This window comes from Balaenoptera ricei, chromosome 8 (assembly GCF_028023285.1).
Source record: "Balaenoptera ricei isolate mBalRic1 chromosome 8, mBalRic1.hap2, whole genome shotgun sequence".
Classification (NCBI taxonomy): Eukaryota; Metazoa; Chordata; class Mammalia; order Artiodactyla; family Balaenopteridae; genus Balaenoptera; species Balaenoptera ricei.
In genome coordinates this window covers 91,092,753-91,106,663 of record NC_082646.1, presented here as the reverse complement: position 1 = coordinate 91,106,663, position 13,911 = coordinate 91,092,753, and the positions used below count along the sequence as shown (strand labels likewise).

General features: G+C 39.8%; 1 protein-coding gene across 5 annotated transcripts in view; it reads right to left on the bottom strand.

Annotated features, from left to right (window-relative positions):
• Positions 1-7,723: 7,723 nt before the first annotated feature.
• IFTAP (intraflagellar transport associated protein) overlaps positions 7,724-13,911 on the bottom strand; it is a 60,866-nt gene continuing 54,678 nt past the window's right edge. For 4 of the 5 annotated variants that reach the window (XM_059929651.1, XM_059929652.1, XM_059929649.1 and 1 more), the window contains exon 7: positions 7,724-7,961. In XM_059929651.1, coding sequence (XP_059785634.1) covers positions 7,803-7,961 — 159 coding nt within the window. In that variant the 3' untranslated portion in view covers positions 7,724-7,802. Of the gene's footprint in view, positions 7,962-10,670; positions 10,722-13,911 lie in introns of all 5 variants that reach the window. The other variant, XM_059929653.1, reaches the window with a different exon arrangement.

Here is a 13,911-nt window from a genome sequence, read left to right as displayed (position 1 = left end):
CCTTGGGGTGCATCTTAAAGGATGAGGAGAAATTCACTGGGCAGAAATGAAGGGTGACCATCCAGAAACAAAGAAAAATAAGAAGAAAAGCATGAAGGTGGGAGGCAACATTTGGGAACCACATGTAGTCAGTTTTGTCTGTATCATGGGGGTACAAGGGAATAGGGACTTGGATGCTAAATTGAGAAGTTTTTAATAATCAGTAGGCAATGAGCAGCTAGTAGTAGTTTTGAAACAAGATAGTAACATGAAGATGAATATGAAAACAATGTGTAAAACAAGCCAGAATGGAAAGAATAGAGGCATTTAGAGACTAATTGGGAAGTAGGAAGGCTTCCTGGAGGAGATAAGTAAAAATGAAGTCTTGAATAATGGCCAGGGGGTTACAGAGGAGAGATTGGAATGAAAAGGGAGCAAAGAGGCCAAAATAATAGTCTCTGGCAACCAATGTGGTGCCATAAACAGAAATAGGAACATCAGGAAGAGAAAAAGGAGCTGCTTTAGAGGATGGAGTGCCTAACACATGAATGCCTTGTACATTCCAAAGGCAACCCAGCCAAAGACCCAGCTCCTAATGCATCGCTTCCCTCTCTCAGTGTTAGGGATCCTAGAACTTACCCAGCCTCCACTTGTTCACACCCGACGCTTTCTACAACATGCTGGGAATACCCAAGTCCCTCTTGGCATCTCCATCTCTTATGGCTCATTCATTCAGCATCATGAACACAAGTGCTTCCCATTGAGGGGCACCATGCTCATCCTTATCAAGGATGAGACGCTACCTTCACTCTCTCAATTCTAAACGTCTAGCCCTGATGCAGCTCTGGCATGCTGTCCTGATCCCTCTGGATGTGATTTCTTGGTGTTTGTTTGCTTTTCATGGAATTGGCTTTACTATTTAGCAGATTTAAAAATAATACAAAATTCAAAAAAGAAAATAATACGCACCTTGCAATAAAAACGTGGACGATAAAGTTGAGAAAAATCTCAGAAAACAGAGCAAAAAGAAAGAAAACAGAAGAGAGTACAAAAACATTGTAGTAGCATCTAAGAAGTTCAATATCCAAAAAGCGAACATTCTAGAAAGAAAGAAAAGAGGAAATGGAAGGAAGCAAGTCATCAAAAAATAATTCAAGACAATTTCCCAGAACTAAGGATGTAGCTTTCCCAACTAAAAGGCTACTGAGTGCCCAGGACAAAAAATGAAAATAGACCTGTGTCAACACTGATCATCGTAAATTTTCAGAATACTGGGGATAATGAAATCATAGAAACTTCCAGAGAGAGAACAATATAGCCTGGCACACACATCCCTCCAGTGGAGTCTTCCCCCAATACAATACAGCCCTACCCCGTTTCCACCATCTCCTCCCGAACGTAAGTCAGATTTTGTCTCTCCTCTGTTTAAAAGCCTCTTGTGGCTCACATGACACTCAAAATGAATAAAAGTGTAATGAAAATGAGGGAATTAGGCTTTAAGACCACCTCTAAAATGTGATGACTCTTATGAGCATTAGCATTTTTGAATGAATGGATAAAGCCTTCTGCTTTACAGGCAGCTACCAAAATGGAATTTTTCTCCTTCCTACCTCACTCTTTAAGTTCTGTTTTCTCTTTCCCTTTCCAGTTTTCCTTTAGTCATCAGTCCGCACTTTTTAATGTAGAATGTTGGCAATATCAGTATTGTATCACATGAATGGCTCCTCAATAGGGTTTTTAATGTTAAGAAGTCATAACAAGGTTTCAAAAGAACAATTGAGAAGTGGGTCAAGTTTCCATGTGAACCAAGAATCTCTCAATTTTCCACGGAGTTGTGGCAAGGAAAAGAAGGAACAGATTGGATGGAACAGTTCAGGCCAATCAGGTGAGGCTTCCCAAATTTGCCTGGGCCATCAGATTGTCATGAGTCTAAGAAGTAAGAATATATACCAAAAGCGCTCAGTATATGTCTAACTAAACTGAATCAATGAAATGGACCTCTGGGTTCTTCAAACTAATAAGCTCATACTTTAGGTGTGATTCATTTAGTAAATATTTATTGAACACCTACTTTATTGCAGGTCCTTTTCAGGTGTTGGGGACACAGCAATAAAAAGATAGAGGAGGTCCATGCCCTCTTGCAGTTTATGATCTCATGGGAGAGTCAGATAAGACACAGACAAGGTAAGATAATGGGATAAACCAGGACGGAGTGAAGGTTGTAAGAATGGGATTAGATAGGGCGGTCAAGAGAGAGACTCTGGGGAGACACATTTCACCTGAGACCTGAATAATGAGAAGGACCCAGCTACACCAAGACTTGGGAAGACCAATCAGAAAGAAGAGTGAGAGCAAAGGTCCTAAGGTGGAAACAAGGTGGAGTGCTTGAAAAACAAAAAAGAATATGAACTGGTTAGAACATAATAAAAAATGAGGAAGAAGGTACAAGATGAGATTGGAGAGGTAAGTAGGGGCCATAGGGTGTAAGGGCTGGCTAGGCCAGGGTGAAAAGTATCGATTTCTCTTCCACATATGGAGAAATATTTTTCTAGGAAATTCTAAGATTGTCTCTTTCATGTCATTTCCCATGCTATTGTACTCATGTACCTTCGACCTCCAAGAAACAAGCCAATGAAATGAAAATTTTTTGTTTTTCTTTTTCATATTTTAATTCATCCATACAATTACCTAGCACATAAGGAAAATTTATTCTTTTAAATGAGGATACAGCCCTATCTCATTCATGGGAAAAGAAATTTCTTGATGAAGGAATCAAGGAAGTTCAATATCACGTCTAAGTATTTTTTCCCCTTCTTGTGCAACTCCCCATAAGATGGATCCTGAAGGAATAAGATTGCTTGGTGTGCCACCACACTGAACAAGCTAGGGCTGGTACTGCAGGCTTGGAGTGAAATTTTCTCCATTCAAGTTTGTTCGTGTTGTAACTGCTACATTATTTCAAGATACTCTTTTTTTCTTCCCTCCCATTTTGGTGTATACATGCAGGAGTTTCTCTTTATTTTCTACTCTTTCTTTTCCTCAATGTCACTACCTAATCCGGGTAAGCATTATCTATCAGTACAAGCTCAGGCTTCTTCTAAAGGCACTTGGTTAGGGTTTGCCAACCAACATAAAATAAACCATTCACATCGATTCAAGGGACCCATAAAGCTGAAAGTCATAGAGGAGTATTTGCTAGTTAGGGGAAGAGTAATGGTACAGTTGAGACAAAACTATTTCATTCAAAGGCCTTAAGGGACCCATTTTCCAGTGTCACTTTTGCTGTAATGCACAATTGCCCCAAATAATGTAGGAATCAAAAATTTCCAAAGGGGGGGACTTCCCTGGTGGTGCAGTGGTGAAGAATCTGCCTGCCAATGCAGGGGACACAGGTTCGAGCCCTGCTCCGGGAACATCCCACATGCCACGGAGCAACTAAGCCCATGCGCCACAACTACAGAGCCTGTGCTCTAGAGCCTACGAGCCACAGCTACTGAGCACACATGCCACAACTACTGAAGCCCGCACACCTAAAGCCTGTGCTCCACAAGAGAAGCCGCCGCAATGAGAAGCCTGCGCACCGCAACGAAGACCCAATGCACCCAAAAATAAATAAATGAATTACTTAAATTTATTTTTAAAAAAATTTCCAAAAGGAATGAAGCCAATAATACACCAACTCTACAGATAGAAGGCTCTACAGTAACGTTCACCTGCCATGTACCCTGCCTAGTTAATGGAATACTCTGTCAAAGTGTAATTCTTTTTGAATACTTAGTTTTGTTTTTTCTATTATAAAACTATTTAAGTCCATAGAATTGGGATGTCTTAAAAATGGTGAAGTCTTTCTTTATGTAAAATACCAAAATGCTATGTGTATATATATTACGTCAAAAGAGATCCTCTGGTCTTATGAACATTATGTCACAATGCAGTTGTCTCAAGTCAGCATGTGTGTATAGATTGCATGCTAAAATCTTGTTTTAACCTCACAGTTGCTCCCTTGTCCCCTCATTGCATCAAATCCTTGCTAGTTCTACCTCCAAATCTCTAATCAAATCCATACTTTCCACATCCACCTACACTGCCTTAATTCTGGCTCTTATCTCCCACACAAACTCTTCTAACAGCCTCCAATCAAAAAGTCCTACTGATTCTTCCTGGCCAGCCTCAAATGTCACCTCCTCTTTGAAGATTCCCCAGCTCTCCAAGGCATAATTCGATAACTCCAACTTGCTTTGCCCAGTAGCTCTTAGTACACATTACTCTTACAAAACTGATTACACTCTACTGCAGTGCTGTCAAATAAAAATACACAAGCCACATATGTAATTTGAAATGTTCTAGTAGCCTCATTAAAAAGGTAAAAAGAAATTGGTAATTTTTAATAATATATTTTATTTAACCAGATAGACCCAAAATAAAATTTCAACATGTAATCAATACAAAAATAAAACAAGATAGTCTATAATTTTTCATATTAATTCTTTGAAATACAATGTGCATTTTACATTTATAGCATATTTTAGACACTAAGTTGTCATCAAAAATAAATGATCTGGGCTTCCCTGGTGGCGCAGTGGTTGAGAGTCTGCCTGCCAATGCAGGGGACACGGGTTCGAGCCCTGGTCTGGGAAGATCCCACATGCCGCGGAGCAACTGGGCCTGTGAGCCACAACTACTGAGCCTGCGCGTCTGGAGCCTGTGCTCCGCAATGAGAGAGGCCGCGATAGTGAGAGGCCCACGCACCACGATGAAGAGTGGCCCCCGCTTGCCGCAACTAGAGAAAGCCCTCACACAGAAACGAAGACCCAACACAGCCAAACATAAAAAAAAATAAAATAAAAAACAAAGTCCTGTAGAATTAAAAAAATAAAATAAAAATAAAAAAATAAATGATCTGTATTTAGATGTCATAAAATTTACAACTGAAAAAGTAGATTTACATACCCAAGTTGTTCCAAATGGACTTGAGAGTTTTATAAGTGCATCAAATATCAACTTTATATTTTAAATGAAAATAAAATTAACATTTAAAAATCAGTTCCTCAGTCACACTAGTGGCTAGTGGCTATGATGTTGGACAGTGCAGCTCTACCGTAATTATTTGTTTATACATTTGTCTTCCCCACTACGTCAGACCATGTCTAATTTACTTGTATCCTCCCCATTGCCCAGCATAGGTTTGGCACATAAATGCTGTTTTGTGAAAGTCTTTTGACTAGATGAAGAAAAATAGATGTGGAAATCACCTGACTATAGCAATATTAAATCAAGAGCGTTTTTTGTAAGGAATATAAATGGCAGTTTTTATGAATATATACACACACACACACAAGCACAGGCCTGTATGAAAACTAATTAAGACTAAGAAAAAAAAAAAAAAAAAGACTAAGTACATTTGAAATTGGTGCAGCTGGTATGGAAAACAGTATGGTAGTTCCTCAAAAAACGAAAAAGAGAGTTGCCATATGATCCTGAAATCCCACTCCTGGGCACAGATCTAGACAAAATTATAATTCAAAAAGATACATGCACTGCAATGTTCATAGCAGCACCATTTACAATAGCCAAGATATGGAAACAGCCTAAATGTCTATCAACAGATGAATGGATAAAGAAGATATGGTATATATATATATAATGGAATACTACTCAGCCATAAAAAAGAATGAAGTAATGTCATTTGCAGCAACATGGATGGACCTAGAGATTATCATACTGAGTGAACCAAGTCAGAAAGAGAAAGACAAATACCATATGCTATCACTTATATGTGGAATCTAATATATGACACAAATGAACTTATCTAGGAAACAGAAACAGACTCACAGACATAGACAACAGACTTGTGGTTGCCAGGGTGTCAGGGGGCGGGGAGGCAGGGGAGGAATGGATGGGGAGTTTGGGATTAGCAGATGCAAACTATTATATACAGCAGCAGTCCCCAACATTTTTGGCACCAGGGACCGGTTTTGTGGAAGACAATTTTTCCACAGACTAGGATGCGGGGGGGATGGTTTTGGGATGATTCAAGCACATTACATTTATTGTGCACTTTATTTCCATTATTATTACACTGTAATATATAATGAAATAATTATACAACTCACTATAATGCAGAATCAGTGGGAGCCCTGAGCTTGTTTTCACTTGCCACTCACTGACAGGGTTTTGATATGAGCCTGCAAGCAATTGATTGATTATGGTCTCTGTGCAGTCAAGCCTCTCTGCTAATGATAATCCGTATGTGCAGCCGCTCCCCAGTGCTGGCATCACCACCTCAGCTCCACCTCAGATCATCAGGCGTTAGATTCTCACAAGGAACACACAACCTAGATCCCTCACATGCTCAGTTCACAGTAGGGTTCGCGCTCCTATGAGAATCTAATGCCGCTGCTGATCTGACAGGAGGCGGAGCTTGGGTGGTAATGCAATTGATGGGGAGCGGCTGTAAATACAGATGAAGCTTTGCTTGCTCACCCGCCCACTGCTCACTTTCTGCTGTGCGGCCCAGATCCTAACAGGCCACAGATGGATACCGGTCTGTGGCCCAGGGGTTGGGGACCCCTGATATATAGAATGGATAAGCAAGGTCCTACTATATAGCACAGGGAACTATATTCAGTATCCTATAATAAACCATAATGGAAAAGAAAAAATAGAAATAAAATATATACAGTCAAAGGGCTTCCCTGGTAGCGCAGTGGTTGAGAGTCTGCCTGCCAATGCAGGGGACACGGGTTCGAGCCCTGGTCTGGGAAGATCCCACATGCCGTGGAGCAGCTAGGCCCATGAGCCACAACTACTGAGCCTGTGCGTCTGGAGCCTGTGCTCCGCAATGGCAGAGGCCACGATAGTGAGAGGCCCGCGCACCGCAATGAAGAGTGGCCCCCGCTTGCCGCAACTAGAGAAAGCCCTCGCACAGAAACGAAGACCCAACACAGCCAAAATTAAATAAATAAATTTAAAAAAAAAAAATATATATATATATATACACAGTCAAAGAAAAAAAAGACCAAGTACATTTGTTACTGATTCCTTCAATGATAAAAATTACTTCATACATACTATTCCCCCTGTGTCTGTGCCTTCACCACTTTTTCTCCTCCCTTTAAAGCATTCGTGGGTATTTTACACAATTAGCACTTCCTAATAGTTTTTACATTCTCTAGTTGTCTTCTCTATCTATGCCTTGCCTTCTCAAATTATATTGTAAACTTCTGGAAATAGAGATCATTCCTTGTACTTTGTAACTTTCCTCACACATGGCTGAATAGCAATAACAAAGTGTAAGAATTTAATATATGACATATAATCAATTCTCAGATGCTTTCTTTTTCAGTAAAGTCTTTTCCCAATCAATCCTAGAAGCCCAACCTCTCAGCACTCACATTCATACTACTATCTGTGGATAGCTGAGACCAGTGACATAATCAGTTCTTCTCTGTGTTTTGCATATTCAATTGCCCTTCCTCCCCAAGGGGGAGGGATGAAATTTCCAGGCTTCGTTACAACACCCCACATTACCTAGTTTCCGTGCTCTCATCAGATGGACCCTTCTGTAGGCCTTGCTTCCTGTCCCCGTTTGCCACCTCCATCTCCCCCGACCAGCCATGGATGCAGCCACGTGACAGAAGAGAACTCTGTAAGGGTAGAGGGCTCTTTGGTCTTTTTAGTCTCATCTCCCTACTGACAAATAACTCTGATAAATCAATGCACACACAAATTTCCACAAAAAGGATTATAGTAGGTATATATTTTATTCTAATGTTGCTCGAATAAGAACAAAATAAAAATAAACATGAAGATGTCTTGGTGGATCAGTCACGGGGTTTCTCTAAGTCTGTGCTCTTGCTCTTTTGCTTGCATAGCTCTTTGATGGCATCTATCTCTGCAAGAGTGAACTTGGGGGTCAGCATCACAGCGTCATAATCAAATTCTTCATCAAGTGAGAAGGGCCGAACTTCATCTCCGACTATCTATAAAAGGTAACAAACAAGGAAAATAACACATAATCATTGTAAATGAAGATAAAGTTGAAAACATAAACTCTCTATTAATATTTAAACTTTTTTTAGACTTCAGCACTCTGAGCTGATTAAGCTGTTTTTAAGTAAAGGAATAAATTCAATTATTCAATTTGACCTAATTTAAGCCTCTTAATATGCCCCATTTGTACCATCCTGCATCTGAATGAACATCATTAACTAATTCTGCCCACGGCAAGAATCAGAAAGTCTCTCTTGTACACAATTCATTACATTTTCACCATTTGTAGTGTTAGGGCTACAGGCATATGGAAAAACTAAGAGTTATATTCAAATGTGAGAAAATATACCTTAAGATTTTGGTCAACCTTAAGGACACTTTTACCATTTACTAAAAAAGACTTGTAGCAATAAAACATCATTTTCAAAGATAAAAATACTCTATGCTTAATATACTTACTTCTTCAGATAATACTTTGGCCAATAACAGCAGGAATTAAAACACATAGTAGCACTCTAAATTAAAAAGTCCAGGATCCTTTCTTACTACCAAGAATTTTTAAAATATTACAGAATTTAGCTGCAACTCAGAGTAGCTGCAAAGAGATGTAATAATTTTGTATCTACTTATTCATAATCTGTGAATTTTAAAGACTTCCTAAAGGAAGGAAGTTTAAAAAAAGCACATTTTCCAATAAACAAGAGATTTAATGCCTTAAATCTCACTGTATCACCCCTTAAAAGGCCTCTCCAAAAGCAAATGGTGTGTGATACAATGAAATCACCCAGCACCTCTATGTAGCTCTCTATTATGTATGGTGATGCTGAAATAATTGAAAAGGATGGCCTATGCAAGAATGAAAAAAATGCCCTGAAGCTATAATCAGCTTTCAATATTCTTGCATGGAAAATGATCTCGTTTAGTGGCTTTTGCAATGTTCTTGAAAATGGAGCATCTAGCTCAGCAACTGTGTACTGTTACCAAAGGTGCAAAAAAAAAAAAAAAAAAAAACACCCCAAAACATGAAAAGTAGATATCTCCTATCTGTTTAGCAAGTTGCATCTTGTAGTTGGGTGTGCAGTGCTAATAGCAAACACCCAGCCATCTATCATCCTTTCTCAGTAAAACCAGCACGAGAACAAATTTCAGAGACTTGCTCACCTCCTCTTTGTTAGAAAGTGTCTGTGTGCTTTCCTGACAAAGGTAATGATAGGAGCTGCCACTGAGTGAGTCCCCACCATGCGCCAGCCCCAGTACTAGGAACCGTGCAGGCATTAGCAGTAATCTTCAAACAACCCATCTTACAAAGCTCTGAAAGGTTAAGTAACTTACCAAGGCTACACAGTTAGTAAGGAAGAGAAGCAAGATTTGAATCCCGGGTGACCTGTAGATAAAGCTTCACCGTCGCAACAAAAAACACCAGCAAAGATCGACCTTGAAGTTTTCACTAAGCCAAGTCATAGCTCTTTGGGAGAAAAGATATTTTCTAAATAAGCTAAAAAATTCTCACAGCCTATCATAAAAAAATGCACTCGAGGATCCACATAATACCATGACTATCTTTAAAAGAGCAGCTGTACCCTGGAAGCATATCAGTCTGCCGAGTGGCTAATCTGTCCATTTAGGTCACTTTCTGAAAATTAAATTTATCGTCAGCACAATGTGACAGTGGGGTAATATGGCTAAGACCAGCTCAAATGAAGAAACACATACACAAGGACACAGTATGCTCATTTCCTGAATAGAAGCATCCTTGCCGTCTCTAACTCTATCCAGCAGTAAGCGCTGAGGTTTGCAGGCCTGGTCCTGGCAGAGGACGAGAAAGAGCCCCCTCTCTGCCAGCGCTTCTGTCTGAAGGGATTTTTGCTGCCCATGGATACCTGGTTGAAGACCTGCCATCCACATGTCCACCAAGTTTCAGGCTGCCCATTGCACTAGGACTTTGAACCTTATCTTGAGGCCTCTAAAACCTGCCTAGACCTCACTAGCTGCAGTCACTTTGCCTTCACCCAGCTCCCTCTGAGGCTGGAAAGCGGGTTCAAATTAGACAAATCCCTTTGCTGAGCTAAAACCCCAGCGAGACCATACCATCCTCCTCGCTCCCTCACACAGCCCGAGCAACCCTCACATGCCCACCTCCCTGCCCTCTACGTGTTCACTCCGTAAACACTCACTGAGCGCTTAATGTGAATTAGATACTGGGAACACAAGGATGAAGAGAAGCAAAATCTGTGCCCACGAGGTTTTATAACTTCAGGGAGAAGACGGAAGTAAATGAGTGATTTCATTATCATGTTCCATGCTCCCCAACAGAGGGATGCAGAAAGGTCTAAAGAAGCACAGAGGGTTAAGTGCTGAAGCTTAACTTACTCTCAACTGAGTATGGCCACTCTCCAGAAAATCCTACTCACCTCCCCACTCATCACCCCACTCAGGACCCACCTTTTATCAGCAACCCAGACAGACTAAGGCTTGTATGTTGAACTTCCAGACTCTCTGACGAGGGCTGACTCCCGTGACCAAGTTAGTCCTTTCTCCCAGATAGGGTCCAACCCACCACCTTCTTACTCCTCTCCCTTCCCCAGGGTCCCCATATACCTTTCGGCCATAATATCCAACGGTATGGAACTAGAGATATAGAAATTTATCCTTAAGTGAAAAGTTTTTATTTTCCTTTAAGTTCTTTTTCATACACTTACATTTTTCTCTATTGTGGAGCATGATTTCCTTCATCAGTCATTTGTTATTAACTGAAACAGCAACAAGGAATAAGTTTCTAGCTAGCCAATAAATATATGAGGCCAACACAAGAATTATTCATTTACAATACACCTGAAAATATAAAAATATACTTATAAATGTCTTCACTTAGAAACTGAGTTATTAACAGCAGCTATCTTTGTTAGATTAATTCCTTAGGCAATCAGTTAAATGCTGAAATATAAAAGCAAGAAACCAAGAAGAAGAATAATTTCATATCTGCAATGCCAAAATATGATACTCAAGACCTTTTAAAACATTTTGGGGGTATCACTGTCTCTCTATACTGCAAGGTGGCCAGTACATCTCTGTATCAAAATGTCAGAGGAATAGCCTCCTGAAATCATTCAGATATATTCCATTCTTTCCACAAATGTTTATTAAAATCTAGGCACTGTGTAGGTGCTGAGGATACAAAGATGCAGACTTGTATGAAATCACAGAGAAATGAGATAGGCACATCAACAGATCATTATAATAAAATGTAGTAAGTACACATGGTATAGTTAGAAGGTGACAGGAACAGAGAAGGAACACCTAACCCAGCCCAGGTTGGAAGGCATTGGGAAGGATTCAGAGGAGGCTTTCTGGAAGAGGTGCTATCTAAGCAGAATCTTCAAGGGTAATATTATTTAACAAGCTTGAGGGAAGACGAGCTTTGCAGACAAAAGCAGGTCTCATGAACAGGCCAAGTCAGAAACACACAGAATTTCACACATGTGTATCTGCGAGTAATTCAGTGTTGTTGGAGCAGAAAATGTCAGGTAGAGAATGGCAAGAGATGAAGATGGTGCCAGATCATGACAGGTCTTATAAGCTATTTTTCCCAGAGATGATGAAAAGTCGCTGAAGGATTTTTTGAAAGCAGGTAGACACTTGGTATCTGTGCATTTCAAATAAATTTCTTCCTTCATTCAAATGTTAACTGAGCACCTACAATGAGACACAGGTGTGCAGAGAACAGAAGGAGACCCTGCCCTCTTGGAGGGTACATCAAGATAGATCACGCTGAAGACTGAACAGAGGGTAGATTGGGAGTCGGGAGACTAGTCAGGGGCCTGTGAAGCAGTCCAGACAAGATAATGAGAACAGGGCATTGAGAGCAGATATTTTAAAATATCAGAAAGTAAAATTAACAGCACTTGATGACTGATTTGGATATAGGAAGGGAAGAAGAGCAAGAACGCAGGAAGAGAAGCGGGTAAAGATAAGCTCAGTTTTTAACATGTTGATTTGAATGTACCTCAAGGAATCCAGATAGAATTGTCAACAGGCAATTGAACCCACAAACCTGAAGCTCAGCAAAAGGTCTGAAGCTGGAGATACAGATTTGGAGACATAAGCACAAAAGGTAGTAACCTATAGATGAAAACAGATCCAAGTATGCAAGTGGGAAGAGCTGTAGGTTTAGCATGGAACCCTGAGGAGCACCAACTCCTAAGGGAAGCATGGAGGGAAAACCTCCAAAGGAGGCAGGGGAAGAACACTCAGAGAAATACACAAAGAATCTGAGAAGAGCTGGGAAGAGAGAACCAGTAGACCATGAGTGTCAGGGAAAATCAATGGTAAAAAACACAGTAGAGAGTCCCATTAAAATAAAGACTGAAAAGTGTCCATTGGGATGATTGGCAATGATTAAGTACCTTTATTCTGAATATGTCCAGGCAGGTGATTAGACCAAGGGCATTTTGCAATGAACTGAATGAGGAGTGAGGGGAAAGGAAGCAGGGTCAGTTAGAGGAGTCGAGTCTGTTGGTTTCTGAAGTCTGTATGAAAAGGGAGAAAAAAGAGCAGACAACAGCCAAGAGGGGTCCAAGGTAAAGGGAAGGTTGTTTTTTCTTTAGTCTTCTTTCATTTTGTTAAGGATGGGAGAGACTTAAACGTGTTTACACATTGAGGGCAATGAACCAATAGAGAAGGAAAGAGACAATGACCGTAACCATCTTATTATACCAGAAAATCACTCCCAGTAGCAAGGAAAAGTTTCCTGATTATTTGTTCATTCAATACTTATTGCATGTCTCCTATATGCAAAGCACTGAACTCGGCACTAGTTCTGACTTTTTTGCATTTTAATTAAGTAACCTTATAGAGACACACACAAGTGAATGTAGGGTCTTCTAAGACGAGGGGCATATATGTAATTCAAAGTGAACCCTGATGTACACTGCAGTTCAGAACACATCACTGTGATCTTCAAAATGACAGCTTTTCAAATACTGTAAAGCTGCAGTTCTATTTATGCATTTCAGCTGTTGGCTACTGTGGCACACTTTGGGAATTCTCTTCTTTCAAGTTAGGTTCATTTTGAGGTTCTAAGATATAAGGCTCCAAGTTTTTTAGATTGCAAACTGAACTTCTGACTTATTTCAAAGAGCAGAATTCGTTCAATGGAACACCAAATCCCCTGCTACTAAACAGAAACAACTGTGAATTAAGTTATTAACTTGTTATTTTTGCCTAAGGAGCTGAGAGAAACATGTGGATTTCAGGTGTCTAATTTCAAATCTAATTGCAATCTTTTTGTAGCCTCTCAGGGAATAGAATTTGTACACTATTAGAAAATTGCTAGTTTTCTTAAAATTGCCCACGTGATTTATTCTAAGAGGGACACTATTACAGAAGGAATCATTTTCATTCATAGTACCACGTAGGCAAATTAAAGTAAATAGAACTAATGCTCAAATCAATAATAGCAGCATTTAGCTGTAGGTTATCTTACACAGTAATATGGTAAATAAACTGTCTATACAGGTGAAAAATTTTAGAGTCCCATTTTGAATTGGAAAAACAGGCAATCTCCCATTAAAATACTACAAAAGTTTCTTCAATGACCTCTTTTATATCTTGGGAAGTAGGACAAGAACTCAATTTTTCATCTTCTTAATGTGAATTCTTTTTGTTCAGTAAAGCTGTTCAAAACTTCCAGAATTCATCAAAATAGAGTAACTACGGCAAGAAGTTATTCACAAAGGGAAAGTGGAAGGCTCTTGAAAAATGTTTGACTATAAGGAGGAAATGCACATGTATAAAAGCAGTGATAAAATGAGGAAAAAAATTAAATGGGTCCAGTCCATATCAGGAAGTTACGGATTCTCATTAGGCAATTAAGAGGAAGTCAGGACATCCAGGATAAATTTCATCTTTTGAGATTGACATCACAGAAAGCAACTACCATCT